Here is a 14,961-nt window from a genome sequence, read left to right as displayed (position 1 = left end):
GTGGGTGGGTGGGTGTGAGTGAGAGTGTGCGTGTGCATGCGTGCACATGCTGCGAAGGATGGAAGTTATCCAAGGAGTCCCCAGGATTGTGGCCTCAGCTTGGCCTGGCAGAACAATGCCTGCCTGGGCTGAGGTCAAAGCCAGGTCCTCTTCCCACAGTCAACACCAAGGCCTGGGTCCTCTTTATTGTTCCTGGCTCCTCTCCTAGCAACCCAAAGTCTTAAAAAAGGTTCTGGAGAGCAATGGGGAACTTGTCTCTCCACTTCCTAAGAAGAGGGACCAGCTGGACTGAGTTCAGATCCTGGGCAGCTGCATTAGACCACCTTGGCCAAGTGCAGGAAGCAGCCCTGCCAGCAAGTCAAGTTCATGGCCCAAGGCTTGATCTCAGCCTTAGCCTGGTGAGAAGTCTCCTGAAATTATTTCCCTTTCTTGCCATCTTGACTCTGACACAAAAAAGATAGCTGCTGCCCAAAATATGCATCTCATCCTTAGGGAGACCTGATCTCATCCTTTGAGTGTATATTAACTTTCTAGGGTTGCTGTAACAAATTAACTGTAAACTTTGTTCCTTAAAACAACAGGAATTTATTCTCTCACAGTTCTAGAGGCCAGAAGTTCAAAGTGGAGGTGTCCACAGGGTTGGTTTGTTCTGGAGGCTTTGAGGGAGGATCTTTCTCATGCCTCTTTCTGAGCTTCTGGTGGCTGGGAACAATCCTTAGTGTTCTTTGGCTAGTATATCTATTACTCTAATCTCTGCATCTGTCTTCACATAGGCTTCTCCTTATCTATCTCTGTGGTTCCTCCTTTTCTCTCTTAGGAACATATTTTCTCTTGAATTTAGGGCCCATCCTGGTCTAGGATAATCTCCTTTTGAGACTCTTACCTTAATTACATCTGCAAGGACACTTATTCCAAATAAAATCACATTCCAACATTCTCAATAGATATTTCTTTTGGGGGCCAGGGTTCAACACAATGCAAATGCCTCCAATTTAATGGGGAAAACCTAAGCCCACTCTTGGAGAATCCCTGAGTCTGAGAGGAGAAATCTGTCTCTACTTTAAGAAGCTCCTTTAAGATGGTGAAGACCTTTAATCTCCAGCCTGGGCCCCAAGAGCCTTTACACTGAGACAGGTGCACAAATACTGGTGGCAGGGAAGGCAGCATTGGCAGAATCCAGACCACTGTTCTCTATAGAACAGAATGAAGATGTTCTGTCCAAGTTATGTCAGGATTTGGGGTAGGGAGGGCAGACAGTTTCTGCCTCAAAGGCTAGTGAGGCAAGCAGGGTGCCTGGTTCCAGTTTATGCCCATTCCCATTTGCCTTCTGCCAGCTCCCAGATGTTAATGAGCTAATATCATTGTTAAACACTTTTTTGAAAATGAACCTGCATATGACCATAAACAAAGTGGGACTGAGAGGTGTTTCACTATGCTGGGAAGCCATCAGCGTTTAGCCCCCAGAAGGGTCCTTTTTTTAATCCTAAGCTAGCTCTCTAAGCCCTGTTTTCTCCTTTCTTGCAAGGGCCTAACAATTCAGATGTCTTTTGTTTCTCTCTCTCTCTCTCTCTCTCTCTCTCTCTGGGGATTCTTTTCCTGAACTAGGAGCCATACAAGGCGTGCGAGTATCCATCCTTCATGCCCTCTTTCTTCCCTCCCACAGGCTGGAAGAGCCTCAGCCTGCCTCCTGTCTACCCATTCTCCAGGCTCCTCGTGCCTCTAGAGCGGATGCAGAGTGGGGCCCCAGCTCTCCCTGCACCTCATTGCTTCCCCTGTTAAGACAATTGCATGGCATCTTCCTTCTAAAGGTTGTGCAGTTGATCCTTATGGGGAAAGAGACCCAATATTACCAAGTTCCCAGTCTGGGAGAAGTTTGAAACTTTCAGAAACCTGGCGAAGTTCTCCAGCCCTTGTCCACAGAATGAAAGGGCAGCCAGCAGCCTGGCTCTGTCTCCTCTCCTCTCAGTCCTGGCCTGAAGATATCAACCAGGGCAATCACTCAGTTTCCTCCTTACCTCTGATATGGCTGCCAGAGAGCACTCCCCAATTGTTAGTCTCACTTCTGTTTCCTCAGTCTCAAGCGGAGAACTGCCCCCTTAGGGAAAGATTTAAAATTTTCTTTATGTCTTTTATTTTATTTTGAGAGACAGAGAGTGAGTGGGGGAGGGGCAGAGAGAGAGGGGAGACCCAGAATCTGAAGCAGGCTCAGAGCAGCACAGAGCCCCACGCGGGGCTCAAACCCGGGGACTATGGGATCATGACCTGCTTAACCGACTGAGCCACCCAGGCTCCCCAGGGAAAGATTTTTAAAAGAGCCACTAAGCATAAGGGATCTCATTCTGAGGACGTCCCAGTAGGGTCAACTCCTAATTCTCCCTTTCCTAGAATCAGTCACGTGGGTTTGGAATCAGAGAAACTCGGAATACCATTAGGGACCCCACGTTTTCTCTGTAGCATCCCAGAAATAGTGGACAAGGAGGTACAGACATGGTGGCAGATGTGGGATGGGCTACTCCCTCCACCCCCCATCTCCAGATCCTACTGTTGTACCACCGCCTCATTTGTGAATACCCAGCTGGAGGAGTTTGGGATTTCAACAGAGTTTATTATGCAGAGGATTTACTGCATTCAATTTTGAAGAATTTCAGTGCACTGGTGAAATCAGTGGATTTGATTATCAATATGCACAAGCTTAAAATGTGTGATTTTGAGAGGCTGAGGAATGCTGCGGGTGAGATATGTGAGGAACTGAAAGGCGGCCAGGGGATAGAAGCCGGGGACACAGCTGGGAAAGATAGAGCAGATTTAGGACTCACTGAGAGTTTCTCCCCTTTTGTTATCTTGATGGCTTCTTGGCTGTTTCCTCCCACATGACCCCTTGGAGCTCTGCTTCCAAAAAACTATTCATAGGAGAAGAGATGGATTGACCACAGATTCTCTTTGTGGCTTTCGTTTGAGTTAAAGGTCTGACTGCTGATAATTAAGCAAATGATGGACAAGACTAACAAGAGCAACAAATATGGAATCAAGAGGCCACTCCTAGCTTCAGTTAAACTTGTCATTAAAACAAAACATACACTACCATCAAGGTCTCAGTGAAAGGTCTAGGGTCACCTGGGAAGGTGCTGGATTCTTCAAGAAAAAACTTTTATTGGAGAAGCCACAAAGTTCTAGGAAATCCAACCCATGTTTGCCATGCTGTCTTTCTGAGTGTCCTTCTCTAGTCTGATCCCTCTTGGCCATGTACCTCCCAACTTTCTATTTTGGAGCCATTCCATTTCCTCTTCTGAAGCAGCCCTCCCCTTTTATACCTTATGGGCTTCCCTTTCCCAACATTGACAGGGGAGACCTACTTGCTGAGGAACTCACTGGGGCCTGATCAGTACGGTAGATGGAGAAAGTGGGGCACTGATGTATACTCTCTCCCTCTGCTAAGCTCCTCATAGATCCCATATCCCACATTGATCCTCCACTATCCCTCAAGGGGTCATGAGAACAGTGAGCCAATCTGGTTAGTGATAAGTGGTCACTTGACTTCCCCTTTGGACAATAATTTCAGTTACATCCAGGTCACTATTCTAGGCAAAGGCCTGTACACTGACCTGGCTTTGAATCCTGTCTGCCCCTATAACTCATCTCAGCCTTTTCTTCCTGTCCCCCACTGTAGCCTTCTAACCCTGGCATCAAGGCTCTGCCCACCTCTGCTGGGGAAACTCTGTCCCCTCATTCCAATTCTCCAGGCTGCTCCTGGAACCTGCATGGGGCTGTTTCCAGAGGCAATGTCCACTTCTCTCCATTTTTCCTCACTACAAAGCAAAGATAATAGACTTTGGGATGACTTCATGTCCCTTTGGAATCAGGTTGCTGAAGCCTGAGACCTATGAAAGACCTGGACAGTCTGCTCCCCAAGAACCTTCTGCTGGCGGGGGTGGGGGGGGGATGAGGTGGGCCATCCTCATTCTTGAAGAAAGCCACCTTCCCATTCCCCTTCCCCTTCCCTTAGCTCCTTCCTTTTTCCTTTATTTATCAGATAATGGGAACCTCTGAGAGATCAGACCTAGATCATCTGTCTCACTGGCTTCACACTTTGGCTATAATTCTGGTGAGAGGCTCCAAGAGACCCCCTCACCGCCCCTTCCTCAATCCTCACACCATTCCCACTAAGAGCCTCCTCTGCTCCCCAGAGTAAGTGCATTTCCCTGCCTCTCCCAGGCCTCTCTCCCCATTCACATCTGTCTCCTGGTCCAATCCTGTCCTCCAGTCCCATCCTCTGACTCATCTCTCTGACTCTGTCTCTCCTTGTCTTTGTTCTTGCTCCAAAGCAGAGACTTCAAAGCCAAGCCCAGGCCTTCACTTTGGCAATTAGAGGCTTCTAATGACTCTGGCCACTCAGCCATGATCTCACGGCCTGATTCAGCCACCTCCCCCCCCCTCGGAATTTTTGTTGCTGACAGAAGTGGGGACTCATGAGGTAATAATGTAAGTAAGAACAGTATGCAATTCACACCATCTACTAGCTGTGAAATTGAGTCTTGAAAAAGTTTTTATTTGGGGGAAATTCACCTCCATTTCACATTTTGTGCATAAAGTGAAACTTTATTGATTTTGAATAAGGCCTGACATCTTATTTCTCTATTTCAAATTCATATAAAATATGACCTTACTGTGCCTCCCCAGGAAACTCTGCTGTGCCTTCAACTTCCTCCTCAGTTGGACCAAATTATCCAGGTCAGGCTGGCAGAGTTCCAATCCTAGAGAGGAAGCATTCTGGCAACTTGGGACCTCTTTCTTCTGAATGATACCATCCTACTACAAGTCCAAGGTAGTCCTTTCTCCTTCCATAATATTGCCTCCTGAATTCTACCCTGATCTCCTCCTCCTTCTCCTTAATTTACCACCTCCAGAGGCTTCCCTAGTCCTTAGTCAATAAATCGGCATGTGCGTGCAGGTTTGAAGGTAATGGGGACGAGGTGGCGATGATAAGAGTAACCACCAGGGGGAGCCTGTGCCTAAGAAGACACTTGAGTCGGGGCATAAGGGGACCACTCTATTTTTTCTTCCCTTTTCTCCAGAGCAGTAAAGATGCCAGGCATTCCAGCTTGGTGGGGGAGGGGCGCTCCCTATGGACCTGGGGGTCCAGAGCTGCCTGCCCTCTTCTCATTCTCTGACTCCCTTTCTTTCCCTGACCATGCAGAGATTCTGGGGCATCTGCACACTTCCTAAGGACACATTCCCTGATGGCCGTGGTCAATGGGGAATTAATCCTCAGTTGTTGTTGTTGTTGTTTTACCTTACCCCACAACCCCGACTAGTCCCTGCCACCCATCCCTCCCTGAAAGCCTCCTTGACCCAGGTTTTCCCACTCTCTTCTTCTCTTGGTTTAGGAATCAGGGGGCCCTGGGTAGTACAGTTATGTCCATTCCTTCCATCTTCACCCCAACTCCCAAGATATCCCTGGACCAGTGACTCCCCCGGCTACCACCCCCACCCCCCCCCATCATCTCAGGTAGTCTTGTTCTTCCTTCACACCCAGCTGGCCTATTTCCATCAATTTCAGGTCTGGATCAACCAAACAGTGAGTCTGTCTATGGGAAAAAGGGAAGAAAGTCAAAGAATCCTTGAAGCCTATAAACTAATCCCTTCTCACCCTAGGCTATGGGGACCAGTCAGTTCTTGCATCTGTAATCAAACCTACTATGCTCCCGGTACTGTGATGCATGCTGGGGATACAAAAATACAAATAACCATGGTCCCCGCCTTTCAGGAACTTATATACTAATCAGGGAGACAAACAAATAACTAGGCAACCATAAGATAGTCTGATAAATGCTGTTTTAGAAGTAGGTACCAAGAACTGTGGAGGAACAGGAGAAGGTACAGTTAAATCTATTGGGGAGGAGTAGGGAAATCTTAGGAGAGGGGGTGACATTTGGAGTATATGTTAAAGGGTTTAGGCCACTCAGAGAAGAGAGTGAAAAACTCTCTTGCTAAGCACTAGGCACAGAGTGAGGGGAAATCTGTTGAGTTCAAGGAACCACAAAGAGTTCAAAGTATAATATATTCTTCAGAGGGTGGGAGGAGGAAATGACTAGAGAGAAGACTGGAAAGAGAGGCAGGGCCAGTTGTGAAGAAAGAAATGTGTTATATCTTTACACCGAATATTGAACTTGATTAGATATGCTTATTTATTTATTTATTTATTTATTTATTTATTTATTTTACATCCAAGTTAGTTAGCATATGGTTTCAAGAGTAGAGGTTTTTAAATGTTTTATTTTTGAGAGAGAGAGAGAGAGAGAGAGAGAGAGAGACAGCGTGAGCAGGGGAGGGTCAGAGAGAGAGGGAGACACAGAATCTGAAACAGGCTTCAGGCTCTGAGCTAGCTGTCAGCACAGAGCCCGATGTGGGGCTTGAACCCACGAACCGTGAGATCATGACCTGAGCCAAACCCGGACGCTCAACCAACTGAGCCACCCAGGCGCCCCAAGAATAGATTTCTTAATGCCCCTTACTGATTTAGCCCACCCCCTCACAATCCTTCCAGCAACCCTCTGTTTGTTCTCCATATTTAAAGAGCCTCTTATGTTTTGTCCCCCTCCCTGTTTTTGTATATTTTTGCTTCCCTTCCTTTATGTTCATCTGTTTTGTATCTTAAAGTCCTCATATAAGTGAAGTCATATGATATTTGTCTTTCTCTGACTAATTTCTCTTAGCATGCTATCCTCTAGTTCCATCCATGTATTTGCAAATGGCAAGATTTCCTTCTTTTTGATTGCCAAGTAATACTCCATTGTATATATATACACCACCTCTTCTTTTAGATTTGCTTGTTATAGTACTCTGGACAAGCAAGGTTAGATTTGAGGAGAAAGGGACACCACCTTGAAAACCACTGTTTTTTTTTTTTAAATTAATTTATTTATTTGAGAGAGAGAGAAAGGAGAGAGAGAATCTCAAGCAGGCTCCATGCTGTCAGTGCAGAACCCAACAACTCAGGGCTCGATTTCACCAACAGTGAGGTCATGACCTAAGTCAAAACCAAGAGTCAGACCCTTAACCAACTGAACCACTCAGGTGCCCCTGGAACCCACTGTTAACTGTCTCAATGACAGGTGATCAGGGCCAGGCCTAGGCCTGACCAGTATGTGGCAGGAAAGCTGGAGTGGTTTGGACACTGGCTCACCCTAGCCACCATGTCCAATGGAGAGGGAGGGGTAGGGCTCTGGTCTCCGGCTTTTGCAGGCTGGAGAAGACTAAGGTTGCTGTAGTCCTGTGGTCTGTCACTGGGCTGCATAGAACCTGTGGTCTGAGTTCAAACAGTGGATGCCCTGGTGAGGGAGGGGAGGTATGAGGCTGGGGCTGGGAACATGGGTGGGCAGTAGGGGGATGAACAAGGGATTGGGCCCCATACATAAGCAGATAGAGGAGTCTGAGGCTTTGCCTTCTTTTCTTTGCCCAGACTGCATTCTGGTCTTGCCTACATTTACCTTCACCTTCAATCTTTCTAGAGGCTACTGCTAAGTGAATGTGAGAGAGCTCCAAAGGTGAGACATCCCTGTGGAAATGTTCCTACTCCTGGCTTGGGGTTCTCTCCCTCACCCACCCAGGGACCTCAGATCCTCCTTTCTAGGGGCTGTGGATCTGGGACTTTGTCCACTGCTCAAAACCTTCAGCCCTAGAACTATCCTCTTTACCCAGACACCCAAGATCAAAGACTTCAACTCTTAGATCTCCCATTTCCCCAGGTCCCAACATCCTGTTGAGGGATCTTCTCTACCTCTGACTGTAGAACACTCCCTACCCACCAAAGACCTCAGACATGGGATCTCCATCCACCTATTCAGAATCCTCTTACTCAGGAAGACCATACTGGGTCATCTCTCTTATGGCCTTCTCACACACTCCACCAGAACCCACACGATGATAACATCCCTGAGCTGTTCTCCAGAGTCCTGACACAGGGTTTGGAATGACTTGCCCCTCCTACACTGGAGGTGGGGCATAAGCAAGAACAACAGTAAGTAGGTGCCCAGTCTGTAAGAGCAGGTGAAAGTTTCCATCTAAGCCCACTTTTCCTCTAGGAATTGCCAGGCTGGGTGGTTCCCTACCTGGAGGCTCTTCTCGTGGGTGGCCCTGAGGAACTTCCTTGGGTCACAGAACTCCAGTGAAAAACCTGGTCTTCTTTTTCTGTCCATACCCACAGGGGCCCTGTAAGTACAATTCCTTCTCTTCTGAGCATGGAGATCCAAGCCAAATCTTAGGCTGAGAAGGAACAACCATGATTCAGGAGGATTGTGACTAGAAAACAGATTTCCACTTTTGTCCATTTCCAGCTTCTCTCTGGGGATCCAGAATGGGCCCAGCCTCAAAACCTAGAAGAGGGGGAGGAGCCCCTCCCAAATCAGGACAGTGCTCAAGCAGGGACCAAGGATGACGAGTATCTAGTTCTGGGCCTCTGGGAGGAGCACAGGCTTAAGGGCCAGTAGCTTGATTCTTGGTGTTGGTAGACAACCTCGCTTGAGGGCTAAGCCCAAGGCCATCCAGGTCCCTGGATGAGGCCAAGGTATTATTCCTATGTCTTATTGAGGCTGAGGAGGCATCTCAGGACTTGGCCATGCAGATGAGCCACTTCAGAACCTCCATGAAGCTGAAGAGTAACAGTAGCCCTGGACAAGCCTGAGGGGCTGTCCCCCTTCCAGAGAGACTGGGAAACTGTCCCTAGTCCCATATAAGCCCAAGGAGCCATTTAAGCTCAGGTGGAGGCTGAGTCTAAGCTGTAGGTCTTAGCTGAGGACAAAGCTGATGGCAGTCCTTGCCTTAGTCCCAAGCCTTGGACAAGGGATAGCTGGGGGCCCAGGAATGGTGGCAAGTAGCAGGTAGGCCCAGGGGCCTACCCTAAGCCCAGCACAAGGTAGAGGGGTCACTTGGGTACAAGTAGGCTTGGGGCTCTTGTTTCTCTGTTTAGGAAGTCAGGAGCAATGTGGGACCCTCCAAGTAACCCTGCTTCAATGCCTCATTACTAGGCCAAAAGGCTCTCCAGGTAGCTCTCTTGTCTGTGGCAAATCTTCCTCCCAACAGGAGCTGCTCTAGGAATCCTGGAGGAGATAGGATGGGCCCAGAGCCCATCAAAGTTCCTACTTGGTTTCAGAAATCTTGGGGAAAGAAAGGGGACAGATCTGCAGATCCTCCTTCTCACAACAGATGAGAGAGCTAGCATTGAGCCAAACTGAGAAGTGCATTCAAGCCTGAGCAGGTAGAAACTGCTGGATTGTATGGTGAGGTGGTTCAAATCTTAGAGTTGCTACTTTCTAGTGGACTGACCTTGGTCAAGTAATCTTTCTAAACCTTTATTTCACTTGTAAAATGGGGTTACTACTAGTACTTTTCTGATGAGGTTATTAGAAGCATTAAATGGACGTTTTAAATGTTTATTATGTTGAGGGAGAAAGAGAGAGAGAGAAAGTGTGAGCAGGGGAGGGGCAGAGAGAGGAGAGAATCCCAAGTAGGCTTCATGCTGTCGGTGCAGAGCCCAGCTTGGGGCTCTATCTCAGGAACTGTGAGATCATGACCTGAATTAAAATCAAGAGTCAGATGCCCAACTGACTGAGCCACCCAGACACCCCAGATGAGGGACTTTTAAAGACCAATGGGGTGCCTGGTATATATTAAATACTCACAAATGTTAATTATTTTCATTAATAGAAGTGACCAGTTTAGCCAACAAATTTGGATACCACTCCCTCCATTACTCACAGCACTCAGCTGTTCAAAATCATACAAAATGTGTGTATATTTCTAGAGTGTTTTCCAACATCAACAACAAATTCCCTGTGGACACCAATTGGGTGTCCTACATGTCAATTCAATTCTGACACTAACTACCTGGAGTTAGCACAGAACCCACAGCTGAAGGGCTCAGTCCCATAAGACTGCCCCCACTTCAAATGCCAATTGCAAGTCACTGGTACTTGCCATGTTATAAATTGGTTTGACAATTTGCTAGAATGGCTCACAGAGTCAGGGCAATACATTAATTACATTTACTGGTTTATTACAAAGGATACAACTCAGGGGCTCCTGGCTGGCTCAGTTGGTTAGGCATCCGACTTTGGCTCAGGTTATGGTCTCATGTTTCGTGGGTTCAAGCCCCGTGTCAGGCTCTGTGCTAACAGCTCAGAGCCCGGACACTGCTTTGGATTTTCTCTCTCTCTTTCCTTCCCCCACTCATGTTCTGTTTGTCTCTCTCTCAAAAATAAACATTTAAAAAAATAAAAAGAAAAAACCCCAAAGGATACAACTTAGGAATAGCCAGATGAGATGGAAGAGATGCACAGGACAAGGTACAGGGAAGGGGTATGTGTGCGTGCGGCTCCCATGCCCTCTCTCAGTGTGTCACCCTCCCAGCACCTTTATGTGCTTTACCAAATTTCCTCATTCAGGAATTCTTATGGAGTTCAATCTCTAGCCCCACTCTCCTCCCATGATGTTGGGGATGGGACTGAAAGTTCCAACCTTCTCATCACTTAGGTCTTTTGGGTGACCAGTCCCATCCTTAGGCTGGGTGTCTCCGCCCTAAGTTACCTCATTAGCATACATGCAGGTGTGATCTAAAATTCATACTCTTTATGAATAACAAAACACTACTATCACTTAGGAAATTCCAATGGTCTTAGATGCTCTGTACCAGCACAAAAACCTGAGGACAAAGACCAAATATATTTGTTATATCACAATATTTAATACATAATATATATTTTTTAATTGCTCCAGAAGAGAGAAGAGTATTGCACACACAAGTCCCACCCTGGTCCCTGCCAACTCCTAGGCACCTTCCAGATTGCTGTGTCCTAGAAATGATTTTCAGCCTGTGTCAGTCACACAGAGGCCCTGTCCAGATGGTACCCAGGCCTCCAAGCCTGGGTGGTCTGATGCCTGGAGGGTAGTCATGGGTCCCCGAGGCGGGGTGGGGGGTGGAGTGCCTGGGTCGCATAGGATGTCCTCATACAGGCTAAGAACTGGGCCCAAGGGCCGTCCTTGAGCCCCAATATGCTCCAGCAGGGCTCTGAGCAAGCCCACAGTGAGAGGAGGCTCTGTCCCAGGCTTAGGGAATGGGGTGGGGGGCTCCAACTCATCTGGGAGGTGTGTCTGTAGTAGAAGCAGGAGCTCAGCTGGAGCGAGGTCTGGTGGGCATAGGCGGCGAAGGAGGGGGAGGTAAGCATCAAGCTGGCGGTGCTGGGCAAATTCGGCCAGCAGCAGTTTGAAGATCTCGCTTCGAAGCAGGGGGCTGGAGGGGCCAAGGGCCAGGCCTGCCTTCAGAGCCCGCTCCCATTGCTCCTTCTGCACCAGCTGGCCCACAGCTTGGAGCACAGCTTTGGGCCGCCCACTGCCCAAGAGCAGCTCCAGCTCCAGTGCCTCAGACCCGGTCCCCTCCTCGCCCAGTACTGCCAGGGCTCGGCGATATAGGGGCAGCCCCGGGCCCCCTGCCCCCCAGCCTGGCCCACCCTGCTGCTGTGCCAACTCCACAAAGGGTGGCAGCCATTGTGGCTCCAGCCGGCAAAGACACTGACACAGGAGTTCAAAGAGGGGCAGTATCCCATTGGGGGGTTCCTTTCCAGCTGAAGTACCCGCTAGTACCTTCTTCCACACATCAGGGGGAGCATGGGACCTCAGCCTGCCATTCCCATCTGGCTGCAGCTGCAGGGCCCTGAGGATGGCACCCCAGGCTGCTGTAGGAAGGGCTTGGAAAACAGTGTTGAGCTGGACCAGCTGGTCTCCCATCAACTCAGTCCTCAGCAGGCGTGCCACTTCGAGCTCTGCCAGCTCAGTCCAGCCAGCGTCCTCCTCATCTCCAGCCACCAGGTGGGCTTTGAGCTGATCTAAGGCCCGGTAATCTCGAAGCTCAGTCCTCAGTGTGGTCAAGAGTGTAGATGGGGACACATGCCCCTGGAGAATGGAGGCCAGAGCCTGAGGTGCCCGGAAGGTGCTGTTGTGTCTCAGTTCCTCTGGAGTGAGCTGGGCACCCCGTAGGCTCCGCCGCTGGTAGTACTCGCAGGCCTCCTCAAACACCAGGTCTTCAGCTGAAGGCACCTCAAGGCCCTGTGGGGCTTCCCAGCCTACTCGAAACAGACCCAAGGCTGAAAGCAAACGAAGACCCCCTCGAGTCTCCAGCTCTTCCTCAGCCTCCATGCCAGGAGCTGGGGGTGCCAGTAAATGTACTCTGTCTGTACTTAGGACCTTTCTCTCCAGCAGCTGCCCGCTGCCCATGTCCAGCAGTTCCAACGTGGAGCCCAGCACACAGGCCAGAGTACCATGAAATGTTCCCAGTGCTGCAGACGCTGTCAGGCCTACAGGTGCCTCCTGCAGCGTGCCCACAGTCCGGGTACCACCATGGGTCTGCACCAGGCTCACAGTGCCCCTGAAGTCAAGCAATAGCAGGCCCTGGGGAGTTGGGGCCCAGGTATGTATAGCCAATGGCTTCACGGGGGCCAGCAGCCCAGGAAGGCCTCGGAGCAGTGCCTGGAAGTCCCATGTGTCCCCTCGTATGGGATTCAGGCTCTTACTGTGGGAGAGGCCAAGACAGGGGGCAGCCACTATCACCTTGCCCTTGCTTGGGCTCAAGATGAGCAGAATATGACTCACACCAGGCCAGGTGGTGGCAGTGGGCACCAGGAAGAGGTCCTTGCGGGAGGCCACAAGCCCGAAAGCGGGGCAGTGGTGCAGCAGGACGTGTGTGGGGCCCAGGTTGGTGCCGGCCTCTCCGCTGGGCTCCAGGGTTCGGACGCACACGCAATGGCTGAAAGCAGCAGGCGGCCCCATCTGGCCCTCTGCGCCAGCCTGACGCTCCTCGCACCACACCAGGCGGCCTCGGAGCGCCGCCACGGCCACCACGCGGGCTCCACCGGCTGGACACAACTCCGTACTCTGCAGCAGCCGCCAGCCAGGCCCCACTCCCGCGCCCCACATCTCGGCTAGGCCACTCTCCCAAACCAGGACGAGCGCCGGTCGCGCCGGCCACGGCAGGAAGAAGGCGTCTATCGGTGAGGGGTGGCCAGCGGGCCAGGCACGCTCCAGCTCCGCGTCGGAGCCACGTACCGCCACCAGCAGCTGTGGGCACGGTGCCCCCGGGGGTCGCAGGAGCAGCAGGTGGCGGCCGTCTGGGCTGCAGCGGACTTTTACGGCTGAGTCCGCGGCCAGCAACTCCCGGAGCCGGGCAGCGCCGCTAAAGTGGCTGAGATCCGAAAGCAGGCGGAGAGTCCCCATACGCTTCATGGTGCCGCCGGTGCCGGGGCACGCCCGGGCCTGGCCGCCCTGTGGGGCTAGGCTCCGCGCTCGGCCCGGGGTCCCGGGGGAGACAGAGCCGGGCTGAGACTTCCGTCCCCCGTCGATGAGGTGGGCCGACGCCAGGCCTGAGAGGCGGCTCCACACCGCCCCGCCTAGATAGCTCATGGCTCCGCCCCGTTCACGCCCCGCCGGCGCGACCCCGCCCGCCAGGGGAGGAACCACGGGAGTCTCGCGGGCGTGGGGGGGGCGATGAGGCTCCCGAGCACCCAAGGAACTCGTTGCTTGAGTCCTTATCCGGCATAGGCACGCTCTTTGGGTCGGGATGTAGGCCCAATGCCCCGGGCTCCAGGAAGCCAAGAGTCTTACTCTGGAATCTCCCAGTCTGAGCCCTGAACTTCGTGTCACACTCCCCTGGCTTTCTTTCCCTCCAAGCCTCTCTCTCACCTCAACTCCTTCATTCAGTTAGTCATGAAATCTTTATTGAACACCTACCAAGTGCTCGGCTAAGTAGATAGCCTTGAACAAAATAGAACACTTCAACCTCATGGAATTGACAATCTAGTGGACAATAATAACAGTTTAATACTTTGATGGCACTTATGTAAGTCCCTCCCTATCAATCCCTCTCTCCCCTCCTCCCCCCCCCCCCCCCCAGCTACAAGCCCCTAGCACAGATATGGAAAATGAAATACAGAGAGTAAGGAAACTGACCAACACCACACAGCTCTTCAGCGGGTAGAGGTAAAGGTGGGATTTCAACCTCAGGCAATCTGAGTCCAGAGTCCTTGCACCATACCACTTTACTATATCAACAATTCCTCACAAAACCCAAGAATTTGCTAGAAATCAAAATTAAAACATACTTTAAAATTTTTTTAAATGTTTATTTAATTTTGAGAGAGAGACAACATGAGTGGGGAAGGGGCAGAGAGAGGGAGATACAGAATCCAAAGCAGGTTCCCAGCTCTGAGCTGTCAGTACAGAGCCTGAGGGTGGGGCTCCAACTCACAAACCGTGAGCCGAAGTTGGAAGCATTACTGACTGAGCTCCTCAGGTGCCGGAAGACATACTTTAGAGACACTGAATGTATGTAATTTCTCTAGCAACACCTACACATTGATATGCAGGGGTCTTTTCCACCCCTGACTGTCTTCTCAGGTGATGTGGTATTCTGCCTCCCTCCAAGTCCAGTCCATCTCCATGAGCCTGCTTCTCCCTCCTTCCCCCAACAACTTCAGTGGGAATTTGCATCAGCCTCATTCTGTCCTCTTGCACTCAGCACAGAAACACCCTCCAAGCTGTCCTGTCTTAGAACTCCCCCTTCCATCCTCGTCTCCCCGCCACCGCTACCACGCTGGCTTCCTCTCCTCTTCCCTTCAATTCAGTCTCTTGCAAAGATCCTCTAGCCTTTGCTGCCTCCACTCTCTCTCCTATTCATTCCTCAAACCACTACTTATCTGAAGTAGATTTTCCTGATGTCTTCAAGGATATTTTTATTTCCTTTTCTCTCTAAGAAGTTTGACAACCTCCTTGACAGTCCCTTCTGTGATTTCCATGGCATCTTTCTCCTGTTATTTTCCTCTTTTTTAGATAGTACTTGAATCATCAATAAATGTTGGTATTTAAACTCTATTATGGCCCGATCTCTCTCTTCTCTCTCTCCCTCCCTCCCTCCCCCCC

The 14,961-nt window shown here is 50.4% G+C and overlaps 1 protein-coding gene and 1 long non-coding RNA gene across 2 annotated transcripts; both read right to left on the bottom strand.

Annotated features, from left to right (window-relative positions):
- Positions 1-2,015: 2,015 nt before the first annotated feature.
- LOC115273526 lies at positions 2,016-3,768 on the bottom strand. Its single transcript, XR_003900824.1, has 3 exons — positions 3,700-3,768; positions 2,817-2,900; positions 2,016-2,095 (listed from the first exon to the last, which is right to left on the bottom strand). It is a non-coding gene; the product is annotated as an uncharacterized LOC115273526 (long non-coding RNA).
- A 6,929-nt stretch (positions 3,769-10,697) lies between these two features.
- HPS6 (HPS6 biogenesis of lysosomal organelles complex 2 subunit 3) lies at positions 10,698-13,418 on the bottom strand. The gene has a single exon (XM_029916586.1). It carries the CDS (start codon positions 13,267-13,269, stop codon positions 10,861-10,863), a length of 2,409 nt encoding a protein of 802 aa, XP_029772446.1. The 5' UTR covers positions 13,270-13,418; the 3' UTR covers positions 10,698-10,860.
- Positions 13,419-14,961: the final 1,543 nt, after the last annotated feature.

Source organism: Suricata suricatta, chromosome 2 (genome assembly GCF_006229205.1).
Source record: "Suricata suricatta isolate VVHF042 chromosome 2, meerkat_22Aug2017_6uvM2_HiC, whole genome shotgun sequence".
NCBI lineage: Eukaryota > Metazoa > Chordata > Mammalia > Carnivora > Herpestidae > Suricata > Suricata suricatta.
This window is presented reverse-complemented; position numbering and strand designations above follow the sequence as displayed.

Bases quoted from the DNA above. Each gene is read 5' to 3' on its own strand.
- HPS6 (XM_029916586.1), bottom strand. From the start codon at position 13,269: ATGAAGCGTATGGGGACTCTCCGCCTGCTTTCGGATCTCAGCCACTTT.